At 40.8% G+C, this 14,662-nt stretch overlaps 2 protein-coding genes across 2 annotated transcripts in view; one reads left to right on the top strand and one right to left on the bottom strand.

Annotated features, from left to right (window-relative positions):
• The window catches only part of Glmn (glomulin, FKBP associated protein), a 32,412-nt gene extending 28,500 nt beyond the window's left edge, over nucleotides 1–3,912 (bottom strand). The window contains exons 1-2 of the mRNA XM_051198386.1: nucleotides 3,768–3,912; nucleotides 2,653–2,778 (exon numbers count right to left, since the gene is read on the bottom strand). Of these exons, the coding sequence (XP_051054343.1) occupies nucleotides 2,653–2,778; nucleotides 3,768–3,806 (165 nt within the window). The 5' untranslated portion in view covers nucleotides 3,807–3,912. The remainder of the gene's footprint in view (nucleotides 1–2,652; nucleotides 2,779–3,767) is intronic.
• Nucleotides 3,913–4,763: 851 nt separating this feature from the next.
• The window catches only part of Rpap2 (RNA polymerase II associated protein 2), a 71,475-nt gene continuing 61,576 nt past the window's right edge, over nucleotides 4,764–14,662 (top strand). The window contains exons 1-6 of the mRNA XM_051198387.1: nucleotides 4,764–4,863; nucleotides 5,619–5,664; nucleotides 9,034–9,148; nucleotides 10,102–10,200; nucleotides 10,400–10,465; nucleotides 14,021–14,109. Coding sequence (XP_051054344.1) covers nucleotides 4,779–4,863; nucleotides 5,619–5,664; nucleotides 9,034–9,148; nucleotides 10,102–10,200; nucleotides 10,400–10,465; nucleotides 14,021–14,109 — 500 coding nt within the window. The 5' untranslated portion in view covers nucleotides 4,764–4,778. The remainder of the gene's footprint in view (nucleotides 4,864–5,618; nucleotides 5,665–9,033; nucleotides 9,149–10,101; nucleotides 10,201–10,399; nucleotides 10,466–14,020; nucleotides 14,110–14,662) is intronic.

Genomic DNA, 14,662 nt, shown 5'->3' with positions numbered 1-14,662 from the left:
GTCCTTTGGAAGAGTAGGCAGTACTCTTTACTGCTGAACCATCTCTCCAGCCCTGATGTCTGCTAACTTTTAAATATAGCAAATTATCCTTCTTCTGAAGATTTATTGTCAGTTTCCTCTATTTTTTGGTATAGCTTGACTTTTAATATTCAAGAATTCATGTTATAAAGTAGTAACTAAGTTTTTTTTTTTTTTTTAAATTACTATATTCTTATTTCACCATAACTTACTGATAAATTCACTTTTTAAAATTTGGCTCCTACACAGCCAGGATAATTATTTCCTTAATGACATCCGACTTTACATTCCCAGAATCCCCGGCCCCAGGACAGTCCTCCATGGACTTTAGTATCTTCATTCTTCTTTCTTCTGTCTCTTTCAGACTGGACCAGAACCCATGGGTACAATTTCAGGTACTGTGGGCTTCCTTGCTTTCTCTACAGTCCCACTTCTTGCCACATGGCTGCCTGCTACCACGTGGCTGCCCTCTATGCCAGCTTAACTTAAGCCTAGGCTTTTGTTTCTTTTCTGTTCTCCTTGGACAGCTGCTGAGATTACAGTTTGCCTGGCCCAGAGAAGTTTTCTCTTGAACTCTAATTCAATTATCCTCAAGCTTAAAAACAAAATCAACAGCTTTAGCTCCTGCATGCTATCCTTTTTTTTTTTTTAACTAGGTGTTTCTTTCTCTTTGCATGGCTCTATTTTCCTTTAAGTAATCTTCTTAATGCTAATTAGCCCAGATTCTTAAGAGTAACAATGTATTTGTCTGAGTTAAAGAACTAATTAAATATTTACTTAGTGTGTTTATGTGTTTGCCCATATGCAATAGCCGGTGTGTGGAGGTCAGAGAACAAGTTGGAGGTTGTTAATCTTTGTACCATGTGGGTCTCAGAGATCAAATTCAGCTCACTTCACTTGGTGACAAGTAAATTTACCCATTAGCCATCTTGCCTAGCCCAAGGATTTTAGCTAAACATTTTATAAATATCAATTACAAGGTTACCAGGCACTATAGAATGATATCTTTTGGAACTTATAGCATTAAATATCTCATGGTCTTTGTTAGGGAGGGGAGAGAATAAGTCAGTATAAGGAAAGACCTAAAAACCAGGCAGGCATCAAACTCAGAGATCTGCCTGCCTCTGCCTTCCAAGATCTAACCCTGATGTATCTTCTGCAATGCTTCACTACCAAGCAGCACAACTGTCCCCACCTTACATGAGACTGTGGCAAAGCCACAGCTTACATCTCTCCAATTCTAGCCCATGCTTTGTTCACATTCCAATTGCTCTCCCCTGGGGCAGTTTTGCTCCTAAGTCCCCAGGGGATACTTGGCAAAGTGTAAAGACTTCTGATTGATGTTGGCAGAGAAGGTGCTATTGGTATAACAGTTAGAGGCCATGGCTGCTGCTGAGTATCCCACATGCACAAGACAGCAGCCCTGGCCAGGACAAAAGTAGGTGTTAAAGTCTGCATTACAGAGTCTTAAGACAAGTTCATCTTCATCTGCCTTTTAAAAATACTAACACAGACAGATCAGTAGTAAACAGACCTGAAACTGTCACCTGGAAAGAAAATCAAGTTGTAATCAGTGTTCAGTATTGTTGTATTACCAGATTAAAGAGTACAAAGGAGATTTTCAAGACACTAAGCCTAAGCCTCACTATCTTTAAATCTAGCCCATTAGCTATTTAGAAACACACTAAAAATAAACCACCTAGTCATGAGTGTATCATGCTCTCTTCCCTCCTCTGCCTCAATGCTACCATTCACCTTGACAGGTGTATTCTCAGCTAAGATGGGCTGCTGAGTTCAGATCCCCAGAACCCACACAAAAAGCGAGGCACACCAGCATGCACTGGTAATTCAAGCACTGGGGAGGCAGAGACAGGCAGACCCTGGAGTTTGGTAGCAACCCAACCTAAATGAACCTATGAGCTCCAGGTTCAGTGAGAGACCTTGTTTCAAAAGATGGGAAGTGATGGAGGAAGCACTCAGTGTTGACTTCTGACCTTGACATGCCTGCACATGCACTCACACAAACATGTACATACATACATACAAACACACACACACACACACACACACACACACAGCACAAACAACAAAAAACACAGTGAGTCTAAGAGCACCAGGATAGCATGAGCTAAAGACTCTGTCTCAAAAACAAAACCCCAAAACACTGATTGTATTGAGGACTATAAAATTATTTTACAGTTGATTTTAATATCAACAGGGAGCCTCACATAAAGGTGTATCCTAAGTGCTTAGATTGGTGTGGGAACAGCACAGATGGAAAGGACAAAAGGAAGGTATCACCTTTTGCTCTCTGGCCTTTCCCTCCTCTGGCATGAGGTTAACAGCTGCTACTGCTGCTTCCTTCCTAACAGAACCAGAGTTTCTAAGCTTTCATTGTGACCTAGGACCAGCAGGGACAGACACTGTGGGACTACTCTTGAGGCACCCAGCCTGGATGACCAGGCTATCCGTTCTCAGGTGTGATTCAGCTCCAGTGAACTCTTGCCTTTCCTAGTTGCCTTGGTCATGGTGTCTCATCACAGCAGTAGCTAAGAGGATAAATGAGTAGTAACAATAGTGCCGCATTCCCTTCCCAAATAAAGACTGAAAAGTAGATAGAAAGGTTGTATTTACCTTGTTTTTTTCATCTTGAATAATTTCCAGCAGCTGGTCTACATGCCCGTCGTCGATGCATCTTTGGCCTGCTAGCTGGAAAAGGCCAAAATCCTCTTCTTTAAAATCATGCTCCTCTAGGATTTGCTGTTTAAAAAAAAAAAAAAAAAAAAAAAAAAGGTACAAATGCAAATATAGATTCAGTATGGATGACTTTCTGATTTTGTCTCTCTAGGAAAAAATGGAAATCTTAAATTCTAGAGAAAGTGCACAAGAATGCATAATGAAAATTAGAATTATCCTAATAAATATTTTAATGATTGCCTTTGTTTATTTTGGCTTTTGAGACAGGCAGTCATTGCAGCTTAAGCTGACCTGGGAACTTTAGATCCCAGCCTCTGAATCCTGGTTGTAAGCATCAATCAGTACAGCTCAATGAATCATCTAGGACCTACTGTATAAAAGAAACCTATGAAAACAATCATAGGTCTAAAATTACAGGCTATTGGGTCTAGAGAAATGGCTTGATGGATAAGAGCATGTACTGCTCTTACAAATGACCTGAGTTCAATTCCCAGCACCCAGGTCAGGCGGCTCACAACCACCTGTAACTACAGCTCTAATTAAAAATAAAACGTTTTTTCAAGTGCAAAGACAATTTAGGATTTCTTTTTATTTTACATGTATGAGTGTTTATCTATAGGTAATCATGTGCCTAGTGCCCATGGAGGCTAGAAGTGGGCCTGAGTGATGGGAAATGAACCCAGGCCCTCTGCAAGAGCAACAACTGCTCTTAACCACTGAGAGCTATCTAGATGCCCCCCTTGTGCCCCCTTTTTTTGAGACAGGGTCTTTCTGTGTAGCCCTGGAAATCACTGTATAGATCAGGCCAGCCTCAAACTCACAGAGATCTTCCTGCCTTTGTCTCCTAAGTACTGGGATTAAAGGACACAGACAGACACACAGACACACATCCAATCTACTTTCCTGATCTTATGCTATTTATTTACAAGTAAAAAAACAAAACAAAAATGCTAGGATTATATATAAGGTAAATAATATGAGTGAGCACAAAGTAATTAAAGATAATCTATGCCCTTGCCATATTTTAAAAGTGGTTTTAGAGAATTACTTACACATCTTTTTATTATGCACTGAAGCTCCTCCACAGCCATTCCTAATTACTTGACCTAGTTTTGATGCTGAAATGAATACAAAACACAGTTAGTTGTGTGACACTATGCATATTGTTTCATAAATTGTTTCCTTCTGGATTATTAGAAAACACAATAAACACAATATAAAGTTTTATAGTGTAAATGCTATTACTGAACGCTAGTGTGATAGCCTACTAAAACATTTTTAAAGCCCCTACTATGTTGCCTAAAGAATGAAAAGAGAATAAAAAAGAAAAAGAACCCTAGTGAGAACTTCCTAGAAGAACCTTTTTAGGAAAGAAGAAAGTATTCCTTTCATGGGGAAAAAAAAAAAAAAACCAACCCCATAACAAAAATAACCGGTAGACCTGGCATAAAAATTCTAATCATCAGGTAATTTTTTTAATGTCTCATTGATAAATACTGAAATCCAACACAATTAAGTCACCCAGATAAGTTGAAGATTCTAGTGCCCTCCACCCGATTGCCCACAGGACCTGCCCTCCCTCCCCAAAGGACACAATCCTAGTCAGTGAGATCACCTCATCATCCCAAGACAAGGCCACGGGTGGTGCCCAGCACACCGTGCGGCCGGGGGGCTGGAATCGTGTCCCCCACTCCACCCCGCCAGGCTTGGACAGCAAGATCACACCCTACCGCGCCCGAGGGCTGAGCCGAGGGGGAGCCATTGCTCCCTGGCTCCCTGTTCCTGCTGGGCAGAGCGTCCCGCCTCCCACACCTCGAGGGGCCTAGCAGGCGAGCCGCGTGCTGCCCAAGTCCTGACCAGCGAGCCCGGACAACCCCGGCCCAGCTCGCCCACCTACCCGCCAGACCGCGCGTTCTCCACCTCCGGCAGCGCAGGCCGCACTCGTGGCCCCGCCCCCTCCGGCGCTCGCCCCGCCTTCCCTGGGCCCGCCCCCAGCATGATCCGGATGTCGCGTGGGAGGCGGAGCCGCGCAGCCGTGACGCAACCCGGCTCCTTGACTTCTGATGGCGTTCCCCATGGCTGACTCTGCTGTCCCTTACTCTCTGGGCCCGAGTGCCCAGGTTTCCGGCACCTACCGAGACGCTGCAGGTACGAGCGGGTACGAGGTGTGGACCCTGAGACCCTGGCTTGAGTACTGCGCGCGAGGGGTGCTTGCCCAGGCTGCCGGGGGAGGGAGAACTCCGGGAGGAGGGTGGCTTCCCAGCGCTGCCCCGGTTCCTTTGGGGAATGAGCCCTCAGTCTTGCGCGGATGTTTTCGGGATCTTCCCCTGCGTGGGCTATGCTGGGAACCCCCAGGGAACAAGGGGCCAAGACAGGTGGTGTTCGGCTGCTTTGAACCCTTGACTGGACCTCCTTTTTGGACTGCCTCGGTACTGGATCTCTGAGGTATCACCTCTTTTTAGGCAAGCTGTCTAGCATTTGGGAGACCGAGAAATGTCTGTCGTTTAGGGTTTTGTTTTTTAAAGAAGTAAGTTGATTAAAACTGATACGACACACACACACACACACACACAGCCAGCCCCCAAATGTCTGTCCTAAAGGTTTAGGGTTTTGTTTTTTAAAGAAGTAAGTTGATTAAAACTGATACGACACACACACACACACACACACACACACACACACACACACAGCCAGCCCCCAAAGGGATTTTAGTCAAGTAAAATTGAAATGTAGTTAATTTAGAGAAACAACAGAATTTCCTTCCTGTCTACCCCTTTTTACAAGTTGGAGTTGGAAATAAAATGTGTGAGAGAAAAGGAAAAGCTGTCCACAATGTGTTATTTGGGTAAGACTGCTACATCAAGTGTGTGTTTGCACTTTAACGGTTATCTCTTCAATTGTAGGTATTAAACAGACAAGGGCCCTCAAACCAGAAGATGCTTCCAGAAGGTAGCCACTTGGATAACTGCATTTCACTTTCCTTTTATCTCATTAATTGGATCAGATTTGTTTGGTTTTATTTTCTGGTCTTGCTATTTGGGAATTGAACTCTGTACTGAGAAGCATACTTATGAGAAGACATAGGAAGAACTATTAGTTCTCACAAGCATTACATCCTCCAGTTTTAAGAAAAGCCTGGAGGCTCAGGCTGTTAGAAAACATTGGGAACACCTTAAGAAAGCTGTGGGAACGCCATCCCTGAATTAACCGCGCATTCCTTTCCTGTCTTTTCACATACATGCTTACTGTTGTATATGTCAGACTCGCTGGAACCCTTTGTCTCCTTTGTAACCTTAAGTGTGGATTTAAAAACAAACCAAAACCACCCTCTACTGTTTGGGGCTTCTAAAAAGTCAGGATCTCTCATGTCACAAAAGATCTCGAAGATCTCAATGGAGAGATTAAATTCTCCATGACTCAACACTTCAAAATTCACTAATTCTTCTTTCAAACTATTTTCCAAATATAAGATAACCTGTATTAGGGTTAGCTGACCGGAACTGAGAGATATCAGTTAAACTAACACAAATGAATGTTATCACCAACTGCAGTTAAGTGCTACAAAGAAAAAGACGATATGAGGAAGGAGTAATGATTTAGATTGGCAGGGGGGGTGACCTGTGATTTTTCAAGGCAGGGCTTGTCTAAAACTTTTAAGATAGTAGGTATAAAGCAGACAGTAGAGATGAGAAAAGTTCAGCTAGGGATGACAATCTGTACAAAAATCCTGAAGGAGGGTGGTGTATGGCATCCCAAGATGGAAGGAAGGATGCAGAATTCTGCTCACACAATACCCAGGGTGTCACAGTGAGAAATTTGGTTTGTCTGAGTGCCGAACAGCAAACTTGAAGGCAGTGCTTGGATGTAAGGTTTAGTTTAGGGTGAGGTACGGAGGATTGGAGATGCTAGCCGGATTTGAAGACTGTTCTGGAAAGCATTTCCTGTGGAGCTGCATTAAGACTATGCATCCTAGGCCACGACTTTACCACTGAGCTACACTTCCAGCTCCAGCTAAAATGTATTGGGAACAGACTACTTAGGATGACAAAATAATTCGTAAGATAATCAAATGGCGATTGATAACACATGGCTGACCCTCTTGATTTAGTCTAACGTGAAATACTTTCACATTCAATCCAGCTAAAAGACAGGCATTTGAGATATGTGCAAAAATATAGATAAGTTCTCTCATTTAATAGAATGCATTTAAAAGTTAACATGTGAGAAGCTTGGTATTGTCAAGTGAATAAATTATTTTAATTTGAATGTAGTAAATGCTGATAGATATTATCTATATGAGCAAAAGTTCTAGTTTTAAGAATCCAAGACCAAAATGTTTGAGAACTGCTACATACACCACTGTCTTAGTCAGGGTTACTATGGCTGTGATGAAACACCATGACCAAAAGCAACTTGGGAGGAAAGGGTTTATTTGGCTTCATTTCCACATCACTGTTTATTATTGAAGGAAGTCAGGACAGGAACTCCAACAGGGCAAGAACCCTGAGGCAGGAGCTGGTGGAGAGGCCAAGGAAGGTGCTGCTTACTGGCTTATTCCCCATGGTTTGCTCCCTATGGCTTTCTCAACCTGCTTTCTTTCTTTTCATTTGTTTGTTTGTGTTTTTTTGAGACAGGGTTTTTCTGCATTGTTTTGGAGCCTGTCCTAGATCTCGACCTGTAGACCAGGCTGGCCTTGAACTCACAGAGCTCCACCTGCCTCTGCCTCCCTAGTACTGGGACTAAAGGCATTCACCACCAACGCCTGGCTCAACCTGCTTTCTTATACAACCTAGGACCATAAACCTAGGGGTAGCATTATCAGCAATGGGCTAGACTCTTCCCCCATCAATCACTAATTTACAAAATGCCCTACAGGTTTTCCTGCAGCCCAATCTTATAGAGTCATTTTCTTAATTGAGGTTCCCTCCTCTCAGGTGACTGCAGTTTGTGTTAAGTTGACATAAAACTGCCAGCACAGCCATATTGGTTGCCATCCTTTGTGGCAGAATGAACAACTCTGAGACAGTACCCATGGGAAGCAGCTGTAGGAATCTGTCAGGAAGACAATGGCTTGGGTCAGTGTGGCTGATAATTTGAGCCATCAAGTTGATAATGACTTTTATTGATGGGTGCAAAATGAGAAAACCTTCCATGAAGCTTTTCATATTTAATATAAAGAATCTGTGTTTATATCTTTTGTATTTCTTTGATGCAAAAGTGGTCTTTATGGAGTTAGTGATGGAGCTCAGTGGTAGAGTGCTTGCTTAGCACATACAAGGCCCTGAATTCCATCCCTATTATCTCGAAATAACAGTGAAATGGTCTTGACGAATTGGTATGGAAAAAAAAAATAGGTGTTCAGTTTCAATCCCATTTTAATGTATTTCAAAAGGTGAATTGTTGGCAAAAAAAATCTAAGTTGTGGGCATACTGCTCTAGGCAGTGTTATGAGTGTAAAGTCTCAAGCTAATGAAAGCAGGAAGAACACTTGAGACTGCTCCCTTGTCCCCATGTGGGAGAGGGGCAAGCGCTGGTGACAGCCCTGGTGGTATCACCAGGACACTCATGACATTCTGGACACAGTGTCTTAAAACATCTCACACAACCCTGCAGTGCAGCAGTTTGGGAAGTGCTGCTTATGGGCAGGGTTGCCTACAGGATCCCTATGCTCACTCAGATAAACTTCCTCAACTGCATGTCAGCACAGTCATCTAGCAAGACTATGTAATGAAGCAAGTGAGTGAGTGCCTTTCTTCCAGACATAACTGCTCTGTTGAACTGAGTTATCACAACCTCAACTCTTTATAAAAATTTCTGTGTGTGAGAAAAACAGAAGTCAAGTCACCTTTTCATTCTTCAGTCTATTGATTTCTGACCCCATGGTGGGGTGCAGAAAGCCAAATACGTATGGCAAAACTATATACTGAAAGAAAAAAAAATTCTGTGTTTTCTGTGTATTTTTAAAATACAGGTTGTTCTGCTAGTCCACCTTAGCCTTGAACTCTCACCCTTCCCGCCTTCCAAGTGCTATGATTGTGGACATGGATCACCATGCCAGCCTCCTTTTCTATAGTTGTGTGGAAGTGCTTCCTTGTGCTCTGAGCCTAGAAGTAATCCTCATGGCCAGCTTGCATATACACACTGTAATGAATAGTTTGCTTACTCTTTGGAAGGTATTGGATCAGAAGTGGCAGAGTTAAAAACTATAAATTTTTTTGACAAAATAGTAAGTTAGGTTAGTGTTGTCTTTTAAAACATGGAGTATTGGATGTAGGAGAACTCTTTTAAGTGAACTAAGCTTCCTCATTAAAATTTCAGACGAGCAGAATTAGAAGCAGCAGTGCAAAGGAAGGTGGAGTTTGAGAAGAAAGCTGTGCACATTGTTGAGCAGCTTTTAGAAGAGAACATCACAGAGGAATTCCTAAAGGAATGTGTATGTATTGAGTTGACAATTGCCATATTTAAAATAATCTATTAAAGATTTATTGATGTGTATGAGTGTCTTTGTGTATATATATTCATGTATGTGCACTGAGTGCCCAGGGTCCAGAAATGGTCGTCAGATCCCTTGGAACTGCAGTTATAGATGTTTGTCATCTGTCCAACGTTGGTGCCAGGGGCTGAATTCAGGACCTCTGCAAGGACAGCAAATACTCTAAACCACTAAGCTGTCTCTCCAACTCCATCTTTTTTTTTTTTTTTTAATGTGTGCATAAGTATGTGTGAATGCATGCCACCTGTGTTCAGTTACCTGTAGAGTCCAAAAGAGGGCACCAGTTCCTCTGGAGCTGGAGTTATTAGCAGTTCCGTGGGTGGTTAGGAACCAAACTCAAGTTCTCTAGGAGAGCAGCAAGCATTCCTAACCACTGAGCTATCTCTCCAGTCCCCAAATCTACCATATTTCAGTTTATGCAAAGTGAAACTTCCTTGCACTATTGAAATCTTTAAATTTTATTTAGATACATAATGTATGGTTTACATTTTAAAATTATCAATTATCGTAATATTTCTTGCTTTATAATGACTTTAAAATGAATTAGTAGTTACATGTAATATATATAGTTAAGTTTATTTTATTTTATTACTTGTGGGGTGGGCACTTATACCACAACCCACATTTGCCACAGCATGCATGTGGATTCAATTCTGTCCTGCCATCGTGGGTCCCAGAGGAGAAACTCATGTTGTCTTGTTTGGCAACAGAAACCTTTACCCTCTGAGCCATCTTGTCTGCCCAAAAATTTTTAAATACCTTTGCTCTTGAATTACTGTATGTGAAACTTTTACTGAAGTACTTTTCCTTCATGTGTACCTCTATTTCTGCCTTCACAAATGTGAAGTGGGTTTTACTAACCTGTTGGGAAATGCCTTTTCGTTTCACTCCAGGGGATGTTCATCACACCGGCTCACTATAGTGACGTCGTGGATGAGCGGTCCATCATCAAACTCTGTGGCTATCCTTTATGTCAGAAGAAGCTAGGAGTTGTAAGTACTCTTCTAAGCCTGTTTATTAGTTTTTTTACAAAATGTGTTGTAGAAAGAATGGGAAATAAAGCCTGAGGTCATGAGCTAATAACTTAGATTAGCCAAAAGTATTAACTATAGATGACTTCATTGTATATGACATAAAGCTTGTGTTCCTTACTTAAATTCTTTAGTGAATTATACTTTATTTTTTCTTTAGATCCTGAAACAGAAGTATAAAATTTCTACTAAAACCAATAAAGTCTATGATATTACTGAAAGAAAGGTAAGGTCAAAAGCTGTTTGATGCAGCAGTTAATTTTTTAAATGATGCTAAATAGAACTTTAAGTTTTACTTTAAAATTTATCTGTTAGAAAATAACTACATTAACAGATTGTATTTAAGACTAAGGTACTAAGAACATTTCTTGCTTGAACTTTAACTAAGACTTGAAGCTGGGTATGATGAAGGCAGGAAGAGTCTGGAGTCCATAGTCTTCCCAGCAAGTTTGGGGCTTCTCTGGGCTACCTCCCTTCTTCAAAAAAGATCTGAACACTTGAAAACTTAAAGTGCACATTGCTGTAAGTACAGGCAAGTATACCAGGATAAGAAGGATGAGCCAGGGGTGATTCATCACATATATGAACCCTTGATAGATGTGACAGGAGTATTGTGGGTGAGTGGAGAAAAGAAGGGTCTTTCAGTAGCTGGTGGTGCCACAGTCCATTGTCCAAATGGAAAATGTGAGATCTGACTCATCCAGACCATATACAAAGTGGGTGGAGAGATCTGTGTACAGAAAAGAGACCATATGGGAGAATTTAAACTCGGAGAGAAAATTAGAAAAGTATGAAAAGCTGACAAACTTTTTTTTATTATTTTATTTTATTTATATAACAAAGTCCAATTAAATGAAAACAAACATTTATACACAATATTTGGGAATTTGGGCGTCGTTCTTTCCAAACTACTTCCTGCTGGTAAGGGGCGCTGTCATGGGGGATTCGAAGAAGATTCAGAGATCCTGGCTGTAGTCTGTAGGGCTGTTTTGTCCAGCTGTTTTGAATGTAGGATCACCTTGTACTCTGTTTCAGGCGGTCTGGCGTGATCAAACCACATTAGTCTGGAAGGAATCCACATCTTTTCATTTTCTGTGGAAACAAAAATAGAAATCCTTTTCCCCAGTAACTTGTCCTTCAACTTAAATTTTGGAGTCAAAGCTTTTTTTTTTTTTTTTTAATTTAATTTATTATTTTACATGCTGACAAACTTTTTAAAATATAGAACTTTTGTTCATTAAAAAAATAATGAGGAAACAAAGCCAGGTATACTGGCACATGACTAATTCCAGCACTGAGGAGGCAGAGGCAGGGGCATCTCTGAATTCAAGCTAGCTTGGTCTACAGAGTGAATTCTTTCTGCAAAGAAACCCTGTCTTGAAAAACAGGAAGAGGGAGAGGGGGAGGAAGGAAGGGAGAAAGGGAAAAGGGGGGGGGGGAGAGAGAGAAAAGAAGTGAAAAGTGTGGTTAGATTTCCTATAAATCCATGGCCAGAACACAAAGTCTAAGAAAAAAGGAAGCCAAACTAATGGAGACATTTATACACTAAGAGTAAATGGTTAGCGAATGCATGAAAACATGCTCATTTTCTTTAGTGGTTGGAGAAATGGCTAGTCTGAACACAGTGAGCTGGTTGTAAAACTCACAAAGGAGCCAGTGGGAATAATTATTGTTACAGCCATTTTGAGAGCCGGCTTTGGAATCTGTTCTGCACCACGAAGTGGGCAGGCTGGGACTCAGAAGCAGAGCCTCCTACATGCCAGAGAGGCAGGTTAATGCTGCATGCCTAGAAACATTTCACACCTTTGTGACCAAGTCTTTTTGTTCTTTGTTATATGTCTTGAAGAAATTCCTTGGCCATGAGTGTATAAAAATATTCATAACTATAAAATATAGTATGGGCCTATAGTAGAATAATATTCTGATTTTAAAAAGAAGGTAAGTGACATAGGAACTTTGAAAACATTATTAAGTGAATTAAACCAACACTAAAGGACAGATATTGTATAATCTATTTATACAAGGTTCTTAAAGTTACCATGTTTATAGTAGAATGGCACTTGTCAAAGAAGGAAGGAATAAAAAGTTATTGTTTCATGGATACAGAATTTCAGCTTTGTATGCTGACAAGAATTCCAAAAACAGATATTGAAGAGAACTGTACACAGCGTGAACTTAACATCACTGAACTGTGCACTGAAAAGTGGTGATAAGTAAAAGAGCAGATGACATTGCCTACAGTCCTACCACCTAGGAGGCTAAGACAAGAGAATTGAGAGTTTGAAGCCAGCTGGGTTTTACAGCAAAACACTGTCTCAAAAAAAAAAAAAAAAAAAAAAGGATTAAGTTAGCAAATCTTGCTTGTACCATTTTAAAAAGTGGACCAGAGAGATGGCTCAGGAGTTTAAGTGCCATGTGTTCAAAACCCCTAGTACTGGGGATTGGAGACAGATCCAATGGCTCCAGCTGAGCCAAAAGTGGCAAGCTCAAAATTCAGTGAGAGACCTTGTCTCAAAACAAAGGTAATGAGTGATTAGGGAATGTGCCACTGTCAGCCTCTAACCTGTACAAGTGAGTGTACACATGTGTGCACATGCAGACCCAAGCATACGCAGAGACACATATATACCATTCATATTTGTGTGTGTGTATGTATACATGCATGCATGTGTATGTATACACAAAGTGAGGAAATTAGTGAGCCAGGTATATGCCTGAATTCTAGGACTCAAAATGCACAGGTAAGAGGGTCAGAAAGCATCCTCAACAACATAGGAAATTTGAAGTTAGCTTACACTATATGAAGAAGCCCTCTCAAAAAACAAAGGGCCAAAGAGCTGATTCTGTCTGTAAGGGTGGAAAAGAGAGAATTGACTTCCCTGAGATGTCCTGACCTCTGCATGCATGCTGTGGCTTATGTGCCTACACTCAAATTTATTAATTTAAATAAGTAAAAAGAGAAAGTATTAAATATAGTCTTAAAAATGGTTTTTTATTACGGCGCTTGTGGTGTCTTACCCTGAAATCCCAGCACTTGAGAGGCCAAGAAAGTAGTAGTGCTACCAATGCAAAGCCACCCTGAGCCTCATAGTGAGTTTTGGGCCAGCTTGAGAAACAAAGTGAGACCCCCATATCAAAAAATATATACATATTAAAATTTATAGTATTTAAGTGGTAGCAAAAGGTCATCAACAGTTCCATTGTTCATAAGTAAAGAGTAAGTACCAGCGTGGGACACATTTGTTCTCTGTGGCCTTGCAGGCCCAGGCAGATGCTCTGCCTCTGTTGTGTCCCAGCTCCAGAATGTAATGATGTATAGTGAAAACGTAAACCTCACGAGAACCTGGGTCAACCTTACAAATGAGGTTTTGAACAAAAAGAAATAAGACATGAGCACTAGTCATAACCATAACCCCATTTAGATACAGCTCACAAATGGCAGAGCTGCATGTTTACAGGGATAAGCAGATGGGTGCTGGATAGTGGATAGGATATAGGACAATCAGATAGGTGTTTTTGGTGATAAGGTGATAGCTGATGACCAAAAGGAATGGTGAGCAGAGCATATCTGATGGTGTTTACCCCAGGGAACGAAGAAGGTGATGTAGTTAGTAAGGGCAAATAAAGTCATTAAAGTTACTGTCATGTACTCTCTCAGCCTTGTGTGATAAAAGCCTTTGAGGTTTGCTTTATTCTTTGATCTTCACATACATGTTTTCTGTGTGTAGGTTATGTTTCAAAATAGAAAAGTAATGTTCTAATTTTAAGTGTTCCTTTTCAGTCTTTCTGCAGCAACTTTTGTTACAGAGCATCCAAATTTTTTGAAACACAAATTCCCAAAACTCCGGTATGGGTTCGAGAGGAAGAAAGGTAATTAAACCTTTGTCTTGTTTGTTCTAGTGGTCAAGTAACCTTTCTGGCAAGAGCAGGCTTCATTGTCAGTAGAGGGTCACCATCTACACAGCTCTATCTTAATAAAAATAACTCTATCTTAAGCATAGTTATTAAGTGTTTTTAAATGGTAAACCTTACATGCAAATGTTTTTCTCTGATGTTGTAATTTTAATCACAAAACTGGAACTTGCATTGTGGCCCTTGCTTTGCCCAGGGTGACTGTGACTGAATTAAAATAGTAACTTTTCCAGTAGATAATAGCTCTTGGGAAACTAACTCACTTTGTTGCCGAGATAACAGGCTTTATTACAGTAACTGCAGTATCCTGATTTTAAAGAAGCCAGTAAAAAAGGACCTTTTTGCTAAAAAGTATGTGATCATCACAGGGCTTTTTGCTTTGGAAAATTAAAACACTCACAGTATTTTACTGATGCAGAATTTAAAGATAGTTATTGGTAAAAGCAACAATTGTCATAATTATCCAACTAAATTGAATAGAAACTCCAGACAAAGGCTTAGTGGCATTAAT

This window comes from Phodopus roborovskii, unplaced genomic scaffold (genome assembly GCF_943737965.1).
Source record: "Phodopus roborovskii unplaced genomic scaffold, PHOROB, whole genome shotgun sequence".
Taxonomy (NCBI): Eukaryota; Metazoa; Chordata; class Mammalia; order Rodentia; family Cricetidae; genus Phodopus; species Phodopus roborovskii.
The sequence above is the reverse complement of the archived record's forward strand: the minus strand, read 5'-3'. Positions and strand labels throughout refer to the sequence as shown.